The sequence below is a fragment of the Sphaerodactylus townsendi genome, linkage group LG04, assembly GCF_021028975.2.
Source record: "Sphaerodactylus townsendi isolate TG3544 linkage group LG04, MPM_Stown_v2.3, whole genome shotgun sequence".
Lineage (NCBI taxonomy): Eukaryota > Metazoa > Chordata > Lepidosauria > Squamata > Sphaerodactylidae > Sphaerodactylus > Sphaerodactylus townsendi.
In genome coordinates, this window is record NC_059428.1 from 9,375,471 (window position 1) to 9,398,924 (window position 23,454).

At 48.1% G+C, this 23,454-nt stretch overlaps 1 protein-coding gene across 1 annotated transcript; it reads right to left on the bottom strand.

The window, feature by feature from the left end:
- Positions 1 to 1,007: 1,007 nt before the first annotated feature.
- On the bottom strand, positions 1,008 to 21,904 carry ALG8 (ALG8 alpha-1,3-glucosyltransferase). The gene is made up of 13 exons (XM_048494612.1): positions 21,779 to 21,904; positions 16,823 to 16,901; positions 14,884 to 15,077; positions 13,339 to 13,448; positions 12,447 to 12,514; positions 11,257 to 11,383; positions 10,734 to 10,837; positions 7,202 to 7,322; positions 5,965 to 6,104; positions 4,817 to 4,956; positions 3,575 to 3,672; positions 2,676 to 2,748; positions 1,008 to 1,662 (listed from the first exon to the last, which is right to left on the bottom strand). Exons 1-13 carry the CDS (start codon positions 21,871 to 21,873, stop codon positions 1,431 to 1,433), a joined length of 1,581 nt encoding a protein of 526 aa, XP_048350569.1. The 5' UTR covers positions 21,874 to 21,904; the 3' UTR covers positions 1,008 to 1,430.
- Between the last annotated feature and the right edge of the window lie 1,550 nt (positions 21,905 to 23,454).

The window sequence follows — 23,454 nt, forward strand, 5'->3', positions numbered from 1 at the left end:
GACAAGCTCCTTTCCCTTCCTCTCCCCACAGCAGACACCTTGTGAGATGGGTGGGGCCAAGAGAGTTCTGAAGAACTGGGACTAGTCCAGGGTCACCCAGCAGGAATGTAGGAGTGTGGAAACACATCTGGTTCACCAGATAAGCCTCTGCCAGGTGGAGGAGTGGGGAATCAAACCCGGTTCTCCAGTTTAGAATCTACCTGCTCTTAACCACTACACCACGCTGGTTTAGGGCTTAGGGCAGTGATGGCAAACCTTTTTGAGACCAAGTGCTCAAGCTGCAACCCAAAACCCACTTATTTATCGCAAAGTGCCAACATGGCAATTTAACCTGAATACTGAGGTTTTAGTATAGAAAAAACGGTTAGCTCCAAGGCGCACGTTACTTGGGAGTGGTGGTAGTCGGTGGCTTTGCTTTGAAGCAACTGTGGAACGTTTCGAATGGGTGAATCACGACCCTAGGAGGGTTTACTCAGAAGCAAGCCCCATTGCCAGCAACCTAGCTTACTCCCAGGTAAAGGATTGTGCTTTAATTCTTCCCATGAAAATCAGTGGGGTTTAACAGAGCTTAACAGGGTTACCTACACTACTTCCCCAAAACTAGGTCTCAGGTTTAATGCTAATAATCTCCCTGAAATAATTACACTATTATCACATGGCGAACTCTGTGCACGCGTGCCCACAGAGAGGGCTCTGAGTGCCACCTCTGGCACCCGTGCCATAGGTTCGCCACCACTGGCTTAGGGCTTTTCTCTGCCCTGAAATATCATATGTTGACTCACGCCTGCTCAATCCCCCTTTGGTTTGTGGCGCATGTGACAAAGTGAAGAGACTCACAAAAGCATAGTTGTGTGGAGGGGGGCGAGTGTTGCTGTCCTCCAAGGCACCACTAGACTCACTACTGTGGCTACGCATCTGGAAACTATCCATTCCACAACTGTCCAAACAGATATAAAATATCACATTATGCTTGCACACTGACCACCTTACATACAACTCGCTTGCATAAAAAAAGAGTGAATGCTTTATTCACATTTTCAAAATGCATGATCGCAATTGTGTCCTCCGCCAGAGAACGTGGACTTTTTTTAGCATTTAGCAATTAAAAGCCAGTCTGGACCCTTAAAGGCAACTGGTATTTGCTGCCGCGTAATCCTGAAGGTCAAAAAGGAGGCTCCGTGCAGGAAGGACGTCCTAATTAAAGTCGATTTGTAAACAGGAGCTCTCGGCCGCTCGGTCTTCTCCACCTGGAATCGGCATTTGCTGGTTTGAAAGGGTTTCCTGTCGCCTTGGTCCAGGGGCCCTCGTGAAACGAGAACCGTTTCTGGAATGGGAGGCGGTGGAGGAGTACGTGGCCCGATCTCTGTGAAGAAGCCGCTGCTTGTTGCCGGTTGACTGCCGGGAGGATCCCCCAAGGCCTCGGCTCTTCCTCAGTCCCCTTTTTGCCTGGTGGCTGGCGGTCCCGTAAAGATGGAGATGTATAATTTGATCCACGCATACGTGATTCCGAGAGCGCAATAGACGGAGGTCAGCAGTAAAGGGAGGAAGGGGAACTTGAGTGTCCAGGAGGTGAAAGGGAATACCATTTCGCAGAAGATTTCCAGAGGGATCAGCCCAACAAGGTAGATGGTTTCCAGCCAGTTAAGGAGAGGGTTTTCTTTCCTGTGAAGGGAGGAGAGAGAAGGATTTAATAGTCGGCTCTGGAGGGAGGGGTTGAAGAAAGTTGACAATAAGTGATTCCCCACTGGCAGAGTCAACCTAGGTTTGTCCCAGCAACTCCCCACTGCTGCTGAGTTCGACCTGGGTTGGTTTCAGTTCTGCCCCCTCAGAACTGGAATTTCTGATTCCAGTTCTGAGGTACAGCTTTTTCCCCAAACCTAGGTCGAATTCAGTTGGAAGATAGACAGCGGGAAATCGTCCGTGGCGACTCTCCTGTTTAGCCAATCAAGAGCTGTGTTTTGGGCATGCGCAGAGGCGTGGCAGGAAGAGCGCGCCCTTTTTATGTTAACTGCTATTTTCAAAGCTATGATGATGCGACATTTTGGCGCCAATTCTACGTAGCTGCGACGTATAAAAACTAAAAAAAAAGGACGCACGCTCATGTTTCCCGCCGTAAAACAAGAGCCAATCGGGAACGAGGAACGAAAGAGGTCCCGAAGATGATCCTGCCCTCTGAGCTCGGTTCAAGTTGAACTCAATTGCTGTGGGGAGTGACAAGAGTCGACCCTAGGTCAGTACCAGTGAAAGGAACCGTGTCGAACCTAGGTCCTGCAGTGGGGAATCGCCCAATGAGGACTTTTTCTCCTTTTTCTACCCTGGCTTTCTCTCCTGTAAGGAGTCTCAAGGCGGCTGACAAACTCTTCCCCTTCCTCTCCCCATGAGAGGCACCTTGTGAGGCAGGTGGGGCTGAGAGAGGTTTGAGAGAACTGGGACTTGGCCAAGGTCACCCAACAGGCTTCATGTGGAGGAGTGGGGAACCAAATCCAGTTTACCAGATAAGCCTCTGTCACTCATGTGGAGGAGTGGAGAATCAAACCCAGTTCTCCAGATTAGAGTCCACCTGCTGTTAACCACCACACCACTGGTATCCGGTCCAGCATCAGGCTGGTCTTCCTAGAGATCTAGGAAGGAAAACAAATGTCTTTCCTTGTACAGCAACTGTTTTCAGTTCTTACCTGAAGACGGCCTTCAGCGAGGAGAAGCTATATACTGTGAACAGGAGCATGAGGAGGATTTTAATTGGCAGCTCTGAAATGCAAATGTGGATCAGGTTAGCAGGCTAATATTTGACATTTTTATTTAGCGTTTAGGAGAAGAAGTAGAAGAAGAAGAGTTGGATTTATATATCTCCTGTAAGGTGACTCAAAGGGGCTTATATGTATCTCCTGTAAGGCGACTCACAGGAGCAGCAGTGGCGTAGGAGGTTAAGAGCTCCTGTATCTAATCTGGAGGAACCAGGTTTGATTCCCAGCTCTGCCGCCTGGGCTGTGGAGGCTTATCTGGGGAATTCAGATTAGCCTGTACACTCCCACACATGCCAGCTTGGGTGACCTTGGGCTAGTCACAGCTTCTCGGAGCTCTCTCAGCTCCACCCATTTCACAGGGTGTTTGTTTTGAGGGGGGAAGGGCAAGGAGATTGTAAGCCCCTTTGAGTCTCCTGCAGGAGAGAAAGGGGGGATATAAATCCAAACTCTTCTTCTTCTTACCAACTCCTCCCTCCCCCCAGCCACAACAAACACCCTGTGAGGTAGGTGGGGCTGAAACTGCTCCAAAGAACTGTGACTAGCCCAAGGTCACCCAGCTGGCATGTGTTGGAGTGGACAAGCTGATCTGGTTCACCAGATAAGCCTCCACAGCTCAAGTGGCAGAGACCCCCCTGAGCCACATTCTTGCTTCTTCAGTCATGACCCGAATCCAGCTCATCAGATAATGCTCCTTAACAGTGAATGCATGGGGACATCTACACCTCGTCAAAAAGAAATATGGCCTCTGGAATAAAATTCCGGTATCGCATGCACGTTAGAGAAAGAGAAGGCTTGGGTGAAAAAGAGGAAAGAGAACAGAGAGGGCTCACCTGGTACAGTGAACAGCAGGGGGAAGAGGGAAAGGTGCCCAGTAGTAGCCAGAATCAGGTAGATGCCGGCATCTCTCGATCTCTCCACAGACAGCAAGCTGAAATGCAGAACAGGCCATTTACTTATGTTATTTTTAAAGCAGCTATAGCCGATTTCTTAAGGAAAAGGGATCCGCCGGCAATGTTATGAACGTTTTTGTATTGCACTATTCTGAGTGAACTCAGCATATTCCAAACACCAAACACTTCTTCACGCAACGCGTGATTGGTGTTTGGAATATGCTGCCACAGGAGGTGGTGATGGCCACTAACCTGGATAGCTTTCAAAGGGGCTTGGACAGATTTATGGAGGAGAAGTCGATTTATGGCTACCAATCTTGATCCTCCTTGATCTGAGATTGCAAATGCCTTAACAGACCAGGTGATCGGGAGCAACAGCCGCAGAAGGCCGTTGCGTTCACCTCCTGCATGTGAGCTCCCAAAGGCACCTGGTGGGCCACTGTGAGTAGCAGAGAGCTGGACTAGATGGACTCTGGTCTGTTCCAGCAGGCTAGTTCTTACGTTCTTATGCTCAGAGAAAACAAAACAACCCCCCCCCCTTCAAAATCCCTGGCCAATCTGGCCGGGAGGAAAACTCCATCCTGATCCCAAAGTGGCAACTGGCATTCCCCTGGCCATGTCAGAAAGGGCCGCTAGAGGCGAGAACCGGCTCATCTTTTCCTGTCCTCCCTCTCGTGATCTGCCCAAGTTCACAGAAACAGCCTTGCTGCCAGATGGCCATCTAGCTTCTGCTTAGAAACCTCCAAAGAAGAAGGAGGAGGAGGAGCAGGGGGAGGAGCAGGAGGAGGAGGAAGAGGAGGAGTTTGGATTTATATCCCGCCTTTTTCTCCTGTAAGGAGACTCCTCCCCCCCCTCCAACAAACACCCTGTGAGGTGGGTGGGTCTGAGAGAGCTCCGAAGAACTGTGACTAGCCCAAGCAGGTAAAAATCCAAACTCTTCTCTTCTACTGACGAAAGCACCTAATTCAAACACCAATTATGTGCTGAGCCCATCACAAGCACTGGCGGCAAATCCACAGGCTAGTTCAGCGCAGCCAAAAATACAGAACTTTAGACATTCTATAGACGTTGTGACGATTCTTTGCTAAAGTTCATGGTCAGATTCAAGGCTGGGCGTGAGCCAATTGCCTAGCTACATCCTAGAAAGGGATGAGACAGGCGGTCAGGGGGCACCTTACTTACCTCAGAGGGAGGATGGCGAGGAGGACCGCTTTCTCGTGCACGTGCCACCCGAACATGAAGGAGCTCAGCGCACAGAGAACCAAGCACTGTAGGAATCCTCTGGGCCCTTGGGGTTTAAACCAAAGACAGAAAACAGAAGGCTAGAAACAACAGGTAGAAACAAAGCTTCAGTGGCAATTTCGGCATCAAGTGTGCGAACTTATCATTCAACCAAAGCTCCGTATTCATTCATTCATTCATTCATTCATTCATTCATTCATTCATTCATTCATTCATTCATTCATTCATTCATTCATTCATTCATTCATTCATTCAACCACAGCTCCAAATTCATTCATCTAAAGCACTGTATTCATAATTCATTCACCCGAAGCACCATATTAATTAACTGAAGCTCCATATTCATTCATCATTCATTCAACCAAAGCTCCATATTTATTCATCTCAAGTGGCATATTCATTCATTCATCCATCCGACCATCCGTCCACAACACTCTGTCTGTCTGTCTGTCTGTCTGTCTGTCTGTCTGTCTGTCTGTCTGTCTGTCTGTATTCGTTCATTCGTTCATTCATTCGAAACTCCTATTCCTTCCTTCCTTCCTTCCTTCCTTCCTTCCTTCCTTCCTTCCTTCCTTCCTTCCTTCCTTCCTTCCTTCCTTCATCTGAAACTCCTATTCATTCATTCATTCATTCATTCATTCATTCATTCATTCATTCATTCATTCATTCATTCATTCATTCATTCATTCATTCATTCATTCATTCATAGCTCAATATTCATTCATTCCTTCCACCAACAAAGCACTGTATTTCTGTTATGCAAACCGGGAGTGAGACAGAGCTGTGGGCCCAGAAAACTTGAAGGCCGTTGCCAGTGTTCCCCGGCCGTAAATAAAGACTTCTTTGAGAGAGGTGTAACAGCACAGCCCTACTTAGGTAAGTACTGTCTACTCTTACTGGCAGCTGCTGCCCAGGTCTGAGGATCAGGCCTTTTGCATCACCTAATTAACTTGGGCTGTTGGGAACTGAACTTGGGACCCCTTGCATGCTGAGCAGATGCCCTACCACTGAGCCACAGCCCAACCCTGATCAAACTCTAGCCCACAGCAGATAAAATACGCCTCAAAGCTACAGGGGTTTGGATGTACCAGTATGGAGATGGCCGTGCACACCAAGGTTGCCAGCGGAGTCACAGATGGAAGGACCGTGTGCTGGAATTCTTGGACAAGTCCCCCCGTCATGGAAGCCCTGGGCATCTTTGCAGGGTCCAGGAATTTGTATTTCAGACCTGCAAAATCCAAAGTTGTGAGAAAAGGCACACAGAGAGACACATGCGCAAAAACCCTAAACAAACATACTTGGAAAGAAGCCCAACCATTAGTTCCAACAATAAAAAAGCTTAGGTTCAAAGATGACTGCTTTCCTTCTACACCAGCTCGATGTAATAGTTAAGAGTGGCAGACTCTTATCTGGTTAATTAGGTTTGTTTCCCCACTCCTCCGTATCAACAGTAGACTCTAATCTGGAGAATCAGGTTTGTTTCCCTGCTCCGACACATGAAGCCTGCTGAGAGACCTTGGCCCAGTCACAGTTCTCTTGGCCCAGTCACACTCTCAGCCCTACCTGCCTCACAAGGTGGTGGGAAGAGGAAGGGAAGGAGTTTGGAAGCCACTCTGACACTCCTTGAAGGTTAAGAAAAGCAGGTAAAAATCCAAACTCTTCTCTCCTACTGATGACAGTACCTGATTCAAACACCAATTATTTTTGTAACTGTTTCAGTGATCAGTAGTTTTCAACATGCATTATTTAATGTTTAACTTCTCTTTTTTTGTTAATCAGAGTGAGCAGGTATCCAGAGAGGCAGGGTATACATGTTCTAAACCAGGGGGCGGCGACCTTTAACACCCAAAGAGCCATGGGGGCGTGGCCACGCCTCCCCAAGATCCGCCTTCAGCCTGCAAGCCAGCCATGCAAGCTGACGGACAGAGTAAGTTGCAGGAGCGGCTGCACTTATGGAGGACGCCCCCAGCCGGGCAGGTGACAGCAAGCGCCAGATGAGGGAAGGAGGGAGGGAGGGAGGGAGGGAGGGAGGGAGGGAGGGAGGGAGGGAGGCAGGGGAAGGAGGCGTGCTCGCCACGTCCCAAGTGCAACTTGCCGTCGTTGCGCTGCTGCTGTCTATCCCGCCCAAGCCTCCTTCCCTGCCCCCTCCTTCCTTCCTCCCTCCGGCGTCCTTTCCTCTCCTTCCCAGGTGCCAGACGAGGGAGCAGCAGTACAAGGACGAAAGAGCCGCATGCGGCTCCGGAGCCGCGGGTTGCCAACCCCTGTTCTAAACAAATGCACTCCCCCCCCAAACCCCTTGGACATATAGGAATTGATATACTGTACCTATAATTGAGAGTGCTTTGTCCAAAGCGCTGTACAGTGCCCAGAAGTTAGGAGCCCAGTAGGCATGGCAGAGGCCTCTTTTGAAAGGGAAGAGGTGGGAGAAGACTTGAGGAAGCTGTCCCTAGAGGAACGACAAGAGAAGAGTCAACCTTCCCACAAAGGTATTGTCGAAGGCTTTCACGGCTGGATTCAACTGGTTGTGGTGGGTTTTACGGGCTGCGTGGCCGTTGTCTGGTAGATCTTGTTCCTAACGTTTCGCCTGCATCTGTGGCTGGCATCTTCAGAGGTGTATCACAGAGAGAAATCTGTTACACACTGAAAGAACAGACTTCTCTCTGTGATACACCTCTGAAGATGCCAGCCACAGATGCAGGCGAAACGTTAGGAACAAGATCCACCAGACCACGGCCACACAGCCCGGAAAACCCACCACAAACCAGTTCCCAAAAAAAGGGTCTTTCTTTCTTTCTTTCTTTCTTTCTTTCTTTCTTTCTTTCTTTCTTTCTTTCTTTCTTTCTTTCTTTCTTTCTTTCTTTCTATCTATCTATCTATCTATCTATCTATCTATCTATCTATCTATCTATCTATCTATCTATCTATCTATCAATCATTGAGTTTTATATACCGCCCTACCCCCCAAAGGGCTCTGGGCGGTGAACAGCATAATTATACAGCATACAATTAAAAACCCATTAAAATAAACACAGCGGTCAGCATAGTAAAACAGCGTCAGCAATAAAACCTTTATTAAAACCCTCCCAAAGGGGGGGGGGAGGGTCCCATAGATGGTAAAGGGACCCCAAACACAGGAGACTAAAGTTATTGAAATAAAACAAAATCTATGCAATCACGTGAACACTCGAAGACACGTTATACTGAATTAGAGCACCAATCCATCAAGGACGGTCTTGTCTGCTTAGCCCGGCAAATGGCTCCCCAGGGTTTCAGACAGAGGTTCTTTCAGGCCATGTCCCGCCTGGTCCTTTTTAACTGTGTGGGACCAGCTTGACCCTGGGATTTTCTGTGCAGCAAATAAATGCTCTGCCACTGAGCCACAGTTCCTCTCCACAGCTTTCCGGGGTGTGACACAATAAGCGCAAACATCTTAGAACAGACTGAAAAACAGCCAGAATACCTAGGATGACAATAAAGTTCTGTTGCCATTTGTTTTTATCATCTGTCTTGGCACTGAAATGACATCGTTTTTAATATTGCACTGCTACGTATGTTTTTAAATGCTTTAAGGGTTGTATATTGGTTTGAGGTTGTAACACACCCTAAGCCCTGTGGGGAAAGGGCAGGATATACATTTGAAAAATCAATAAGCAAAATCAATAAAGAAACGGTGAAAAGAATTCAAATGTGGGATGAGTTTGCCATTGTTGTCCATTGTGTGGTAAAATTATTCCACTTCCTCCGCAACAGTGATGCACATAGGGGCAAAAAATCCAACCTTCACATACAAGCAACAGGGGTCAGTGCTATCAGTCACAGACCAGGAAAGGGATTTAGGCCTCTTAGTTGATAGTTCCATGGGAATGTCAACTCAATGCATGGCAGCTGTGAAAAGGGCAAACTCTATGCTGGGGATCATTAGGAAAGGAATTGATAATAAAACTGCAAAGGCTGTCATGCCCTTATATAAAGCAGTGGTGCGACCGCACTTGGAGTACTGTGTTCAGTTCTGGTCGCCGCATCTCAAAAAGGATATTGGAGGAGATAGAAAAAGTGCAGAGAAGGGCAACAAGGATGATTGAGGTGGACTGGAGGCACGCTTCCTCCTATGAGGAGAGGGAAAGCTGCAGCGCTTTGGAGTCTCCTTTTTTTTAGTTTGGAGAGGAGACGTCTGAGGGGGGATATGATTGAAGTCTATAAAATTATGCATGGGGTAGAAAATGTGGAGAGAGAACTTTTTCTCTCTTTCTCACAATACTAGAACCAGCGGGCATCCATTGAAAATGCTGGGGGGAAGAATTAGGACTAATAAAAGGAAACACTTCTTCACGCAACGTGTGATTGGTGTTTGGAATATGCGCTGCCCACAGGGAGGTGGTGATGGCCACTAACCTGGATAGCTTTAAAAGGGGCTTGGACAGATTTATGGAGGAGAAGTCGATTTATGGCTACCAATCTTGATCCTCCTTGATCTCAGATTGCAAATGCCTTAACAGTCCAGGTGCTCGGGAGCAACAGCCGCAGAAGGCCATTGCGTTCACCTCCTGCATGTGAGCTCCCAAAGGCACCTGGTGGGCCACTGCGAGTAGCAGAGAGCTGGACTAGATGGACTCTGGTTTGATCCAGCTGGCTTGTTCTTATGTTCTTATGTGGGGATGAGTTTGCCACTGTTGTCCGTTTCGTGGTAAAATTATTCCACTTCCTCCGCAACAGACTTTAATATTGCCCGTATATTCTGAAGTTAGAGGATATGCTGTGTATGAGGAACAATTTCCATTAGGCTAAGACAGATCACACAGGGGGGCTAAAAGGCTTGAGTTGTCTGTGCTGCAGAAACGCAGACTTCAGAACAGTCAGAACGCTAGAATCTGTTTGGAAATGCTCTTCGGTTCCAGACAAAAGGGAGAGCTTGTGGACTTGTGCGGCCCCAAGAAGAGGCTTCCAAAACTGTTTCAGAGAGTCAGCATCGTATGATGCTTAAGACTAGGATCTGGGGATTTGAACCCCCACTTGGCCATGGGTGTTCACTGGATGACCTCGAGCTGGCCACACACTCTCGGCCTCACCTATCACAGGGTTGTTGTCGGGACGAAACAGTGGAGAAATGAGCAAAGTTAGCGGTTTTGGGTTCTGTCGGCAAGAAAGGTGGAATATAAATAAAGACAAGAAAGTCTGTTATAGTTGTTTAAGACAAGGTAGAACAGAAAGACAAGAGTAACATGTGGTGTTAATCAGTAGGATAGAACATACCAAACAACGTTTAAAATATTAATGACCAACCTGTTCTTCCTATCAAAATTTTTTTTAAAGATTTTATTTTCTTTGAGTAATAGATAAAAAGTAATAGAATAGTATAGGGTTCGCTGACGAAGTCTTCTCAAGATGAGGATAGAAGACAATATTTGAAAAATATTTACGTGTTTATTTAAAGCTGGGGTTATATCAATAACCTTTTTATAAATTTTTCTTTTTTGTTAATTAATTGAAGCTATGTAAGATATTGTAAACTTTGTTTCCTTTACATCTGGAAACTTTCCATGTTTTAATTTAATAAGGTATTTAAAAAAAAAGAAAGAAAGTCTGTTTCTACACCCAAGCCACGTTGCGGTGCTGCGGCCCGTATGCCTGGGATGATCTCAGAGTTTTGCTAACCAGGCCACCACCAGGAAGAGAGCAGACACTTCCTGTATGTTCTATCTTTTCATTCAAGACCGTTTTGATTTTGTCCCCAAGAAAGCCAGCGGGCAGCGGTAAACCTAGCAACAGGCCCCATGGAGCCCAGAGGGCTCTCGGTGTAAGCAATTTTCTCCACGCTTATCCACAGAAATGCTTACCCAGGGTGGACTGAGATTCTTACCCGAATGATGAACGGTCCCAAAGAGAGGGCGGAAACCAGACCAACAATCAGCCCCAAGGCAGCGAAGCGAAGGAAGCTGAAACTGCGCCACCGCACGGATCCATCTGGAGAAAACATAAGCGTGGTTGTTGCTGTGGAAGTACCATTAACCCCAGACTTGTCCAATAAATGGTGAGAGTAGAATTCTAATGTATTGATTACAAGCAGGGAAAAGCTATTGACATATTGTCAGAACTGAAAACGTTAAAGCAGGCAAAGCATTATGTCTCCCACCATAGATACCGTCATTCCTACACCCTCCCTCCTACTTTGGCCAAGAACCTGGAAGGAACAGACTGTCAGGAATGGCAGCTCCCCTCCCCTGAGCAGAATCATTTGGGGCTCGAGGGCACACCTGGGTCAGGGGGGCATTCCGGATCTGTCCCAGCCAGGGACTCTTATTTTCCCCATCAACTTCTACCACACAGGGACAGCTTTTCCCCAACCACCGAGGACCAAAACCCTCAAGTCATCAGCAACCTACCTGGATTATTTGCAGTGAAACAGTAGGATCGCAGCAGGAACACACCGTAAGCTGGAGCTACGTAGAGATAGATGTGTTTGAAATGCAGCAGGACGGCAAAGAGGAAAGCTCCTTCTAAATGCCTTTTCTAAAAGGGAAGGGAGAGAGAATACGTCATCGTGCCAAAGGAACAAATATCAAACCGCAAGGACCCTGCACTGAGCGGGGGTTGGACTGGATGGCCTGTGTGACCCCTTCCAACTCTCATGATTCTCTGAGACGGAATCAGGCATTTGAAGAAGAAGAAGAAGAAGAAGAAGAGTTTGGATTTATGTCCCCCCTTTCTCTCCTGCAGGAGACTCAAAGGGGCTTACAATCTCCTTGCCCTTCCCCCCTCACAACAAACACCCTGTGAGGTAGGTGGGGCTGAGAGAGCTCCGAGAAGCTGTGACTAGCCCAAGGTCACCCAGCTGGCGTGTGTGGGAGTGTACAGGCTAATCTGAATTCCCCAGATAAGCCTCCACAGCTCAGGCGGCAGAGCTGGGAATCAAACCCGGTTCCTCCAGATTAGATACATGAGCTCTTAACCCCATACGCCACTGCTGCTCCTTGGGCCATTTAACACCATTCAAGGTGTAAGCTTTGACCTTTAAAGCCCTACATGGCTCAGGAATGGGGCATGTGAAGGACTATCTTCCCCCCACATGTTCCTGCCTGGGTACTATGATCGCCCAGAGAGGCCCTCCTGACTGTCCCATCAACTGGGCCGTGTCCCTGGAAGAGACCTGTGCAAAGCACAGGCCACAGACAAAAAATGAAAATAGAGACACACAGACTTGGGAGTAGGTTGAGGGCGAGAACCACTTCCCTGGCCACAAGCTGTACATTATGCTGCAAATAGCTGAAAACAGCCTGGTGGGAACTACACTTCCCATGAGACCTTGGGGCTCACAAGGTCTCCTGGGAAGTGTAGGTCCCAGCAGGCCATTTTCAAGAGTCGCAGTTTGGCCTTCCCTGGTCTAAGCTATCATTGTTGGTCGTGACTGGCAGTAGCTACCTAAGGCTGTAGGCACAGACTCCTCCCTAGCACCACCACCCAAGACCCTTTTTAACCGGAGATGGCTTTGACTGCATCTGGGACTCATGGCTCGCAGAGGGTGCGCTCCAGCACCAAAGCTACAGACCTTCCCAACTTTACCTCTTCGTCTTACCTGGAAGAGTCGGGCAATGGAAAGGAGCATCAACCCGAACAGGAAGCCGTTGTACTGGAAGTGAATATCTGCGCCAGAGTCAAGGAAAGCTTCTGAAAGTTTGGGGATGTCGAAATCAAAAGGGACGTCGACCAAAGCAGCACTCTTAACATCATTCACTGAACGCTGCGTTACTAAATTCGGTGGTGAAAAGTGCCGTCGTTTTGCAGCCGGTGTGCAGTGACCCTGCAGGGTTTTCGAGGCAAAAGATGAACACAGAAGGTTTGCTATTCTGAGCAGCAGAGCCTGGACTTGTTTGCTGGTCTCCCATATATCACCTGTTTAGCTTCTGAGAACTAATGAGACTGGGCCCTTCATGTCAACACAAGACATGAGCGGAAGTGGCTTGCCATTGCCTGCCTCAGAGAGCCAGCATGGTGTAGTGGTGAAGAGCAGGTCCGCTCTAATCTGGAGAACCGGGTTTGATTCCCCGCTCTGCCACTTGAGCTGTGGCGGCTTTTCTGGTGAACCAGATTAGCTTGTGCACTCCAACACATGCCAGCTGGGTGACCTTGGGCTAGTCTTCTGAGTTCTTCTGAGCTCTCTCAACCCCACCCACCCCACAGGGTGTTTATTGGGGGGGGGGGGAGGAGATTGTAAGCCCCTTTGAGTCTCCTTACAGGAGAAAGGGGGAATATAAATCCAAACTCTTCTTCTTCATCATCTCTTGCGTTGACTTGCTCATCTCACATCCAAGTACTTCCCAGGACCGATCCTGCTTGGCTTCTGAGATCTGACGGCCCTGACTGCCAACAAATTCATTTGATTTTCAAATTTGGTAAGCAATTATCTTTTGCGTTTCAGTTTGGTCCGTCTGCCTTGCTCTCTTTCGGCAGCTAATCTGGAAGGATACGATCCACTATCAAGAGGCCGAAGTTCCACAGGAGAAGCACAGCCAGAACAAAGGGGGGGCTCTCCAGGGTCTCCTTCCCCGCTTGCTTTCCATTGACACACTTACAGCACCTGTGGAGAAGAGAAATTAAGAGACTGAAGAGTCTAGCACAGGGGCCTGAAACGTGCAGCTCTCCAGATGTTCACGGACTACAAATCCCATCAGCCCCTGCCAGCATGGCCAAATGGGAATTGTAGTCCATGAACATCTAAAGAGCCGCACGTTGCAGACCCCTGGTCTAGCAGTCTCATCTTGTTCATTTAGATACCATCATCATCAACATCAACAACAACAAACCCATCATGCTAAGTAGCATATCGGGCATGAAACCAGATGCACGAACAGCCGGGGGATGGTTTGGGAAGTAGTTGGCCGGTGCCACTTCAGTTCCCGGCTGAAGACGGAAGGGCACATTCTAGCCTTTTCGCTGAAGGAGGAAAAAGGTCTCCTAACGTAGGCAGAAGCCGAAAAATCCCAGCCCAATTGTAAGAGACTCCCTTCCAATTAAGTTGTCAGGCTCCTCCCCCCAAGCCCCTTCCAATCCTCCCCCTGCCCCAAACATCAAGGGACTATTTTTAACGCCGGAAGCACACCACTCTCTCTCCTGCCACAACACCGCTGACCACGCTTAGATCTTTATGCGGGACAGAGTATCGTACTAACGAACAATGTGTTCCTAAGCATAATTACACTCTTCTAAGCTGACTGGGATTAACGTCTGCTCAGGAGTGCCTTGCAAACGATCTGCTGTTACATCTCACTGGCTTGTGGAAGTAGCAAATCCTCTACAGTCTCAGGTGGAGGTCTTTCTCAGACAATACTCAAGTCTGTTCTAGCTGGAGGTGCCGGGACTTTCTGCACGCAAAGCACAGTGTGACCCCATCATCCATGGTGCACTGCCCCCCCCCCACCGCCCACCCACACACACTTACCTTAGTGAAACAGTGCAGGCTGGAGAATTGGCCTGTTCCAGTGGTGGTGAACCTTTGGCACTCCAGATGTTATGGACTACTATTCCCATCAGCATGGCCGATTGGCAGGGGCTGATGGGAATTGTAGTCCATAACATCTGGAGTGCCAAAGGTTCGCCACCACAGGCCTGTTTCCTTCAACCTGAAAACAGCCTGGTGGGAACTACACTTCCCATGAGACCTTGGGGCTCGCAAGGTCTCCTGGAAAGGGAAGTTCCCAGCAGGCTATTTCCAGCCTGAAGGGAACAGGCCAATTCTCCAGCCTGCACTGTTTCACTAAGATAAGTGTGGGGGGGAGGGGGCCCCGTGGGGTGTGTGTGTGTGATTTTCCACCCCCTAGGCACACGGCCAGTGCAATGCATCCCCCCCCCCAATAGCTCCATCTCTACATCAATCCCTTTCACAAACAGACCAGTAAAGCGACCTGCCTGCCGCGTCCTCCATAAGTGCAGAGAGTTGGGAACTGAATTCCTTTCAGATGCCGACCACTCCTGAGACAGTCAGCCCTCCCCAAGTGAGCTCACCAAGAACTTACTCACGAGCTGCATAGATGAAGAGGACATCTGTGCAGATGACGGAAAGCCTCTGGAACAAAACGGTCGCGTGGCTGGAATAGTTGAGGTTCTGGATCGCCAGCATCTCCCGGTCAAAGTGTTTGGCAACGTGCGAAAGCGCGTACTCGAACCAAGCGAAGAAAGGAGGGTAGTCCAGCGTCCACTGGGAAGTTGCCTGAGTTGGAAAGAAAAGCACGAGTGAAAAATTTGGTAAACTGGTTTTAATTACTTATATTGGGATTTCTATTTTAAAGTTTATTGAATGTTTTTAAGAAGTGGAAGAAGAGTTTGGATTTATACTCCACCTTTCTCCCTTGTAAGGAGACTCAAGTTGGTTTACAAGCTCCTTTCCCTTCCTCTCCCCACAACAGACACCCTGTGAGGTAGGTGGGGCTGAGAGAGTTCCCAAAGAACTGTGACTAGCCCAAGGTCACCCAGCAGGAATGTAGGAGTGTGGAAACACATCTGGTTCCCCAAATAAGCCTCTGCCACTCAGGCGGAGGAACGGGGAATCAAACCCAGTTCTCCAGATTAGAATCCACCTGCTCTTAACCACTACACCACGCTGGCTCTCTAAATTGCATTGTAACCCGCCCTGAGCCCTTCGGGGATAGGGCAGGATATAAATCCAAATAAATATATAAATAAATTTTGGGGAGGCCTTTTCAACTGTCAACAGTCGGGGCACTAAAAAATAAAAACAGACAGAATTCGGCAGCTTAAAATGGCGTCTGCGTGACAATCCACTGGCGAGAAAGGGAGGATAAAAGTGAAGCAAAAGGTGACCAACGGGAAGGTATTTGTTCACAAGGTCACGAGCACGTCCATGGAGGATATGGAAGAACGTGGCTAGTCCGTGTTGAGCACCTGAGCAGGGGACACGAGGAGAATCGTGGACTGCGCATGAGATACACGGTGCGTACAATTAAACGACGGCAACACGATGGCTACAGAGGAGCGTCTGCTGGAAATCCCTGGCCCAAAACAGTTCCGGCTGGCCTTGACAAGGACCGGGGCTTTTACAGCCCTGGCCCCTACCTGGTGGAACAGGCTCCCAGGTGAGACCAGGGCCCTGCGGGATCTGCAGAGCTTCCGCAGGGTCTGTAAAACGGACCTGTTCCGCCAGGCTTTTGGCCAGCCGGGGTGACCACCAGACCCTCATATCATCCTGGTCTCCCGTGGGCAGGTATAGGGTAGGAATGTCGCCATCAGTTAATATATCAGTGGTGGCAAATTTATGGCACGGGTGCTAGAGGTGGCACTCAGAGCCCTCTCTGTGGGCATGTGCAAACAGAGTGCCCCCCCCCCCCACATATCTAGGCTGGCCTGGGCTGCTGGGCTCGATTATTAGCATTAAACCTAAGACCTAGTTTTGGGGAAGCAGTGTAGGTAACCCTGTTAAGCGCTGTTAAACCGCACTGATATTCATGAAAAGAACTAAAGCGCAATCCTTTACCTGGAAGTAAGCTTGGTTGCTGGCAACGAGGCTTGCTTCTGAGTAAACCCTTTTAGGGTCGTGATTCACCTGTTGGAAGAGTTGCACGGTTAGCCACTGACTACCACCAAGCTTACTCCCAAGTAATGCGTGTCTCTGAGCCGACCATTCTTTCTAAACCTCAGCATTCAGGTTAAATTGCCGTGTTGGCACTTTGAGATAAATAAGTGGGTTTTGGGTTGCAATTTGGGCACTCGGTCTCGAGAAGGTTCGCCATCACTGTAATCTATAGTAACATAGGAAACATTGATCTGAATTAGTTATATTAAGTGGTTTTATTGCATTTGCTGTTTTATGTGCATGTACACCGCCCTGAGCCCTCCGGGGGTAGGGCGGACTAGAAGTGGAATGAAATAAATACAAACAAACAAGCAAACAAACAAACATGCAAAATTCTCCCACGACTACGCCGCCAAGGCACTTACCTCATAATACCACTGGGAAACTGGTAAGCTATGGGTGATGGCCAGCCAGTTCCTGTGCACCTCAAAATCTGTGGAACGGCTACAAAAAGATAACAGGTAAGAAATTTGCAGCTGGGTGTGGGCCTATCATCATCATCATCATCATCATCATCATCATCATCATCATCATCATCATCATCATCATCATCATCATCATCATCATTCATTTATTCATTCATTCATTCATCCATCCAATTTAATAGACCGCCCTTCCCCCGAAGGGCTCAGGGCGGTTCACAAAACAATCAAACACTTAAATACATCAAATAGTTTCAATTAAAATAATAAATAAATTAAACATTAAAACACTAGCAGCAGTAATCTTCCACAATTAAAATAGGTAGATGATGCCCGGCATTAACCCCCCCGGGGAGGGGACTGGCCGATATTCAATCAGCAGATGACATATGGAGCTGTAAAGAGCAACAAAGAAGGGGCATTAAGTGCCATTAAGTCACTTCGAACTTATGGAGACCCTATGAATGAGTGGCCTCCAAAACATCCTAACGTTAACAGCCTTGCTTGGGTCTTCAAATATTTATCATGTCCCCCCCTTAACCTTCGCTTCTCCAGACTAAACATCCCCAGCTCCCTAAGCCTCTCCCCGTAGGGCATGGATTCCAGACCTCCTACCATTTTGGTTGCCCTCCTCTGGACCCATTCCAGCTTGTCAATATCCTTCTTAAATTGCGGTGCCCAGAACTGTACACAATACTCTAGGTGAGGTCTGACCAGTGCAGAGTAGAGTGGTACAATTACTTCCCTCAATCTAGACACTAGACTCTTACTGATGCATCCCACAATTGCATTGGCTTTCTTGGCTGCCATATCATACTGCTGAATCATGTATAGTTTGTCAACTAAGACTCCCAGATCCCTTTCGCGCGTAGTGTTGTCAAGCCAGGTGTCACCCATCCGATATCTGTGCGTTTAATTTTTTCTGCCTAAGTATAGGCGTAGGAGGTCAAGAGCTCGTGTATCTAATCTGGAGGAACCGGGTTTGATTCCCAGCTCTGCCACCTAAGCTGTGGAGGCCTATCTGGGGAATTCAGATTAGCCTGAACACTCCCCCACACGCCAGCTGGGTGACCTTGAGCTAGTCACAGCTTTTCGGAGCTGAGCTCTCTCAGCCCCACCCACCTCACAGGGTGTTTGTTGTGAGGGGGGAAGGGCAAGGAGATTGTAAGCCCCTTTGAGTCTCCTGCAGGAGAGAAAGGGGGGATATAAATCCAAACTCTTCTTCTTCTTCTTCTGTTGAAATTCATTTTGTTTATTTTGGCCCAGCTCTCCAATCTGTTCAGGTCATTTTGAATTCTGACTCTGTCCTCTGGGGTATTAGCTTCCCCTCCCAATTTGGTGTCATCTGCAAATTTGATTAGCATGCCCTCTATTCCATCACCCAAGTTGTTGATAAAAATACTGAACATCTCTGGGCCCAGGACAGAACCCTGTGGTACCCCACTAGTCACTTCTCTCCAGGATGAGAGTAAGTCTTATTTATGCTAAGCCAAGGTTGACTGTGGGCAGTGCCTTGGATGGGCATATTTAGTTTGGTGAAGAGAAGGTTAAGAGCTAACACGAAAGCCACATTTAGATATCTGAAGGGATGTCATGCTGGTGAGGGAGCAAGCTTGTTTTCTGCTGCCCCAGAGACGAGGGCCCCTTCCACACACACAAAATAATGCGTTTTCAAACCACTTTCACAACTGTCTGCAAGTGGATTTTGCTATTCCGCACAGCTTCAAAGAGCACTGAAAGCAGTTTGAAAGTGCATTATTCTGCATGTGCGGAATGAGCCTAGGACCAGGAGTAATGGGTTCAAAGTGAAGGAAAAGAGTTTCCACCTAAAAATCAGGAAAAACTTCCTGACTGTCAGGGCTGTTCGACAGTGGAATGCACTGCCTCGGAGTGTGGTGGAGTCTCCTTCTTTGGAGGTTTTTCAACAGAGGCTGGATGGCCATCCGTCAGGAGTGCTTTGCTTGAATGTTCCTGCATGGCAGGGGGGTTGGACTTGATAGCCCTTGGGGACTCTTCCAACTCTATGATTCTAGGCTTCATGTGTAGGAAAGGTGAAACAAACCTGGTCCTCCAGATTAAAGTCTGCTACTCTTAACCATGACATCGTGTTGGCTCTGAGGTCATACTTTGGAAGGGGGGAGGGAATGGACAGCGGATGCTGTCTCATAAAGCCATTAATCTGCAACTAGGCCAAAGAGAAAAATCAATCTGTAACCCCAAGAAAGCTTTCCTGGCACGTTCGCTCTTCCTCTACCTTATATTTTAAAATGGCGACAGAAACTAAGCATGGCTTGAAAAGATGCCCATTCTCCTGAAAATAGCAATGCCTTGATGAACTCCTGCATTATTAAAACTAATGGATTCCTGCCGGGATCCCCGCAGTGCAGACTTTTTCATCGCATCCCCAAGAAGCCCAGAAGAGGGACAGACGGTCTGCAGACCTTACGAACTGCTCGCCTCTTGGATCTGACCGGCACCAAATACTCCACGATCCTTGTTAACTTGATCCAGATTTTTATCCTCAACTTTTCTAGGCCCCCACTAATCTGGGACAGATTTTCATTCCAAAATTCCTCAGGATCCCCACTAACTTGCTGCAGGTTTTTATTTTCCAATTTTCCACCATCCCAACTAACATGGGAGAAGAGAAGAGTTTGGATTTATATTCCACTTTTCTCTCCTGTAAGGAGACTCAAGGTGGCTTACAAGCTCCCTTCCCACAACAGACACCTTGTGAGGCAGGTGGGGCTCAGAGAGTTCTGAAGAACTGTGACTAGCCCAGTGGTGGTGAATCTGTGGCACTCCAGATGTTCATGGACTACAATTCCCATCAGCCCCTGCCAATTTGCCATGCTGGCAGGGGCTGATAGGAATTGTAGTCCATGAATATCTGGAGTGCCATAGGTTCACCACCACTGGACTAGCCCAAGGTCACCCAGCAGGAATGTAGGAGTACGGAAACACATCTGGTTCACCAGATAAGCCTCTGCCACTCAGCTGGAGGAGCGGGGAATCAAACCTGGTTCTCCAGATTAGAATCCACCTGCTCTTAACCACTACACCATGCTGCCTCTGATATTTATCTTGGGAAATCTAATATAAACCCTCTCCTCATCCATTTATAAGCATAAGCATTTTATTGTCATTGTGCACGCACAAAGAAATTTATCTTACACATTTTAATTCCCCCTTTCCTTCAAGGAGTACAAGGAAGCATACATTGCGTCCCCTGCTTTCATTTTGTCCTAACAGCAACCCTATAAGGTAGGTCAGGCTAAGAAGGATTAGCTGGCCCAAGGTCACCCAGGAAACTTACTGGCAGAGATTTGAACCTGAGTCTCCCCGATTGTAGTGGGGCACAAACTACTACATTAGACTACAAAGAGCGTTGGTAAAAATTATTTGAGGAATGGCGCTTCTCTGCATGCGTGCTACACAGATATATATTATGTCCAGGATTCAGCCAAGTGAAACCAGCTTTGTGAGTTTTCTGCGCACACCTTTGCCTGGTAGTTAAGCTACCAAGAACTTCCTGCACGTCCCCCCCCCCCCCCAATTATTAGATCATATTGGGCTTTAAGAATTTTCTTTTTCTTTTTTAAAGCGCTTCGGTAACTGATTGACGTTTAACGGAGCAAACATTTACATGGCAACTCCAATCGTTTTTTAAATGTTTTCAAAAATAAAATGGCAACCCCTCAAATCATGTTGCTGGATTAAATCTCGTCTGCTTTTATTATTAATTGGTTTGTTTGCAGCCCACACTTCTCAGTGAGACTGAGGGTGGGTCTTTTGGGTGCCATTACGTCAATTTGGCTTGTGGCAATCCTGTAGGGATTTTCAAGGCAAGAGGAGATCAGAGGTGGTTTCCCTTTGCCTGCCTCCCCGTGACACCCCTAATATTCCTTGGCAATCTCCCATTCAAATACTTCCCTGGATAGCTTTAAAAAGGGCTTGGACAGATTTATGGAGGAGAAGTCGATCTCTGGCTACCAATCTTGATCCTCCTTGATCTGAGGTTGCAAATGCCTTAGCAGACCAGGTGCTCGGGAACAGCAGCAGCAGGCCATTGCTTTCACCTCCTGCTCGTGAGCTCCCAAAGGCACCTGGTGGGCCACTGTGAGTAGCAGAGTGCTGGACTAGATGGACTCTGGTCTGATCCAGCAGGCTAGTTCTTATGTTCTTATGTTCCCAAGGTTAACCCTTATCTTCTGTGATCTGAAGACGACAGGCTAGCCTGGGGCTATCCAGGTCAAAAGCCAGTCAATACAATGTATTGTCGAAGGCTCTCACGGCCGGAATCACTGGGGTGCTGTGTGGTTTCCGGGCTGTATGGCCATGTTCTAGCAGCATTCTCTCCTGACGTTTCGCCTGCATCTGAGATCCTCTGAAGATGCCAGCCACAGATGCAGGCGAAACGTCAGGAGAGAATGCTGCTAGAACACGGCCATACAGCCCGGAAACCACACAGCACGCCAGTTAATACAGTTAATAAGACATTAATTAATAAGACATTTAATCAGCGATATTGCTAGATTCAAAATGAAGTGTTTAATAAGCCACAAGAAAAAATATATCTGAATTTCCCCCGATTTTTGAGTTGTTAATTACAGCTCAATACAGAGTTGTAAAACGTTAAATGACAACTCCATAATAAGTTGTAAAATGTAAAAATCACATTTAACTTCATGCATTAGTTTTTGCAAACACGTGCAGGACAGAGAGAGCAATGGTGGGAGGAGCAGAGGGAGGAGCAACACCAAGGAGGAACAGCCCGACTGACAGCGCAGGGAGGAGAGCCCTCTAGCGGCAACAGCCGGGGCTACACCAGACGGGGCGAAGCCAACCCGCCCCCTCTTCTAACAGTCGGACGAGCCATAACGAATCCGGATTCCTTACTAGGTCGGCATGAGGAGCAATTTGAGCAGCGTGACCCCGACGGCCAAAGCCCGGAACCAGCCCCCTCCGCCGCTTCTTCCTCGGTGCGCCGCCATGACGACCCGCCACCCTCCGCCTCGTTGAGGGCCCAGCAGTACTGCGCATGCGCTCGGGGAGCCGCCGCCGGCCGTTCGTGTCAAGGCGCCTGCGCCGGAATGAGTACCGCGCCTGCGCGTTGGGGTAACTTCATGCCATTCATTCTTTCATTCTATTCTGTGTCTTCTTGGGCGAGGGAGAGCAGTTCAGTTTAGATAATTTTGGATGTAGATACTTTCCAAGTAACGATGCTTACTGAGAAGCAAGCCCAAGTGATATACATGGAACTAACTCACAAGTATTATATGTTATAGGCTAGGTGAGGGTCTTTATGGACTCAGAGGTTATTCCGTCTTTGATATGTGTAGGGTTTTAAAAGCTTTAACTGTTTTATTTAATTGATTTGTATTATTGTTTAAATCGTGTGTAAGCCGTCCTGAGCTTGGCCCTGGCTGGGAAAAGGCAGGATATTAAATTTAATAAAGTATGGTTATCAATCCCGGATTGAGAAATTCCTACAGATTTGGGGGTGGAGTTTGGAGGGTGAGACCTCAGTGGCATATAAGGCCGTTAGTTAGGGTTGCTAATCTCCAGGTGGTGGTTGGAGGCCTGCCAGTGTGAGTTAGGGTTGCCAGGTAGCCCCTGACCACTGGCCGGGGCGGGGTGGGGGGTGTTGAGTGGGTTGCTAGATCCAGACTGGGAAACTCCTGGAAATTTGAGGATGGAGACCTCCGTGGGGTATGGTGGCATAAATTCCACCCTCCAAAGCATCCGTTTTCTCCATGGCAAATAAACTCTGTAGTCTGGAGATGAATTGTAATTCTGGGGGGTCCCCAGGTCCCACCTGGAAGTTGGCATCCTTAGTCTGAATAACGTCCTTGATGGACCATTGATCTGATTCAACATAAGGCAGCTTCATTCATTCATGCGTGTTCTCTTTAGCGGCAAAGTTCTTATGTTCTTTTAAAAAAACACCGCCAGTCTTGCTGCTTAAGAACACAAACACACAAACTTCGATACTTACTACTAATTTACTAAGTGAACTGAAAAGTGAATATAAGTGCACTGCTGTCTGAAACAGCTGTGAACATACACAAAAAGTGGATTATTCTGCATGTGCGGAAGGGGTCATAGCAATGGGTGGGACAGGATTGGTTACCAAGAGCCATTGATATCGACGTTATCTTATTGCATTCCACTGAGCCAGTATGGAGTAGAAGTTAGTGAACCAAATTGGGCTTAAGACACCTTCACACTCAGGCAGGATGCTTATCAGGAACTTGGGTCCACTCAGCCTTTCTTAGCCTGCCCCACCTCACAGGGTTGTTGTAAGGGGAGAAGCCATGGTTCAGTGGTAGAAGATCTGTTAGGCCCCAGAAGCTCCCAAGTTCAGTCCCAGCATGTTGAAAGGACCAGGCCGTAGGTCCGTGGTGGCGAACCTTTGGCACTCCAGATGTCGTGGACTACAATTCCCATCAGCCCCTGCTGGGCATGCTGGTAGGGGCTGATGGGAATTGTAGTCCATAACATCTGGAGTGCCAAAGGTTCACCACCACTGCTGTAGGTGATGTGAAAGACCTCACCCTGTGACGTTAAAGAGC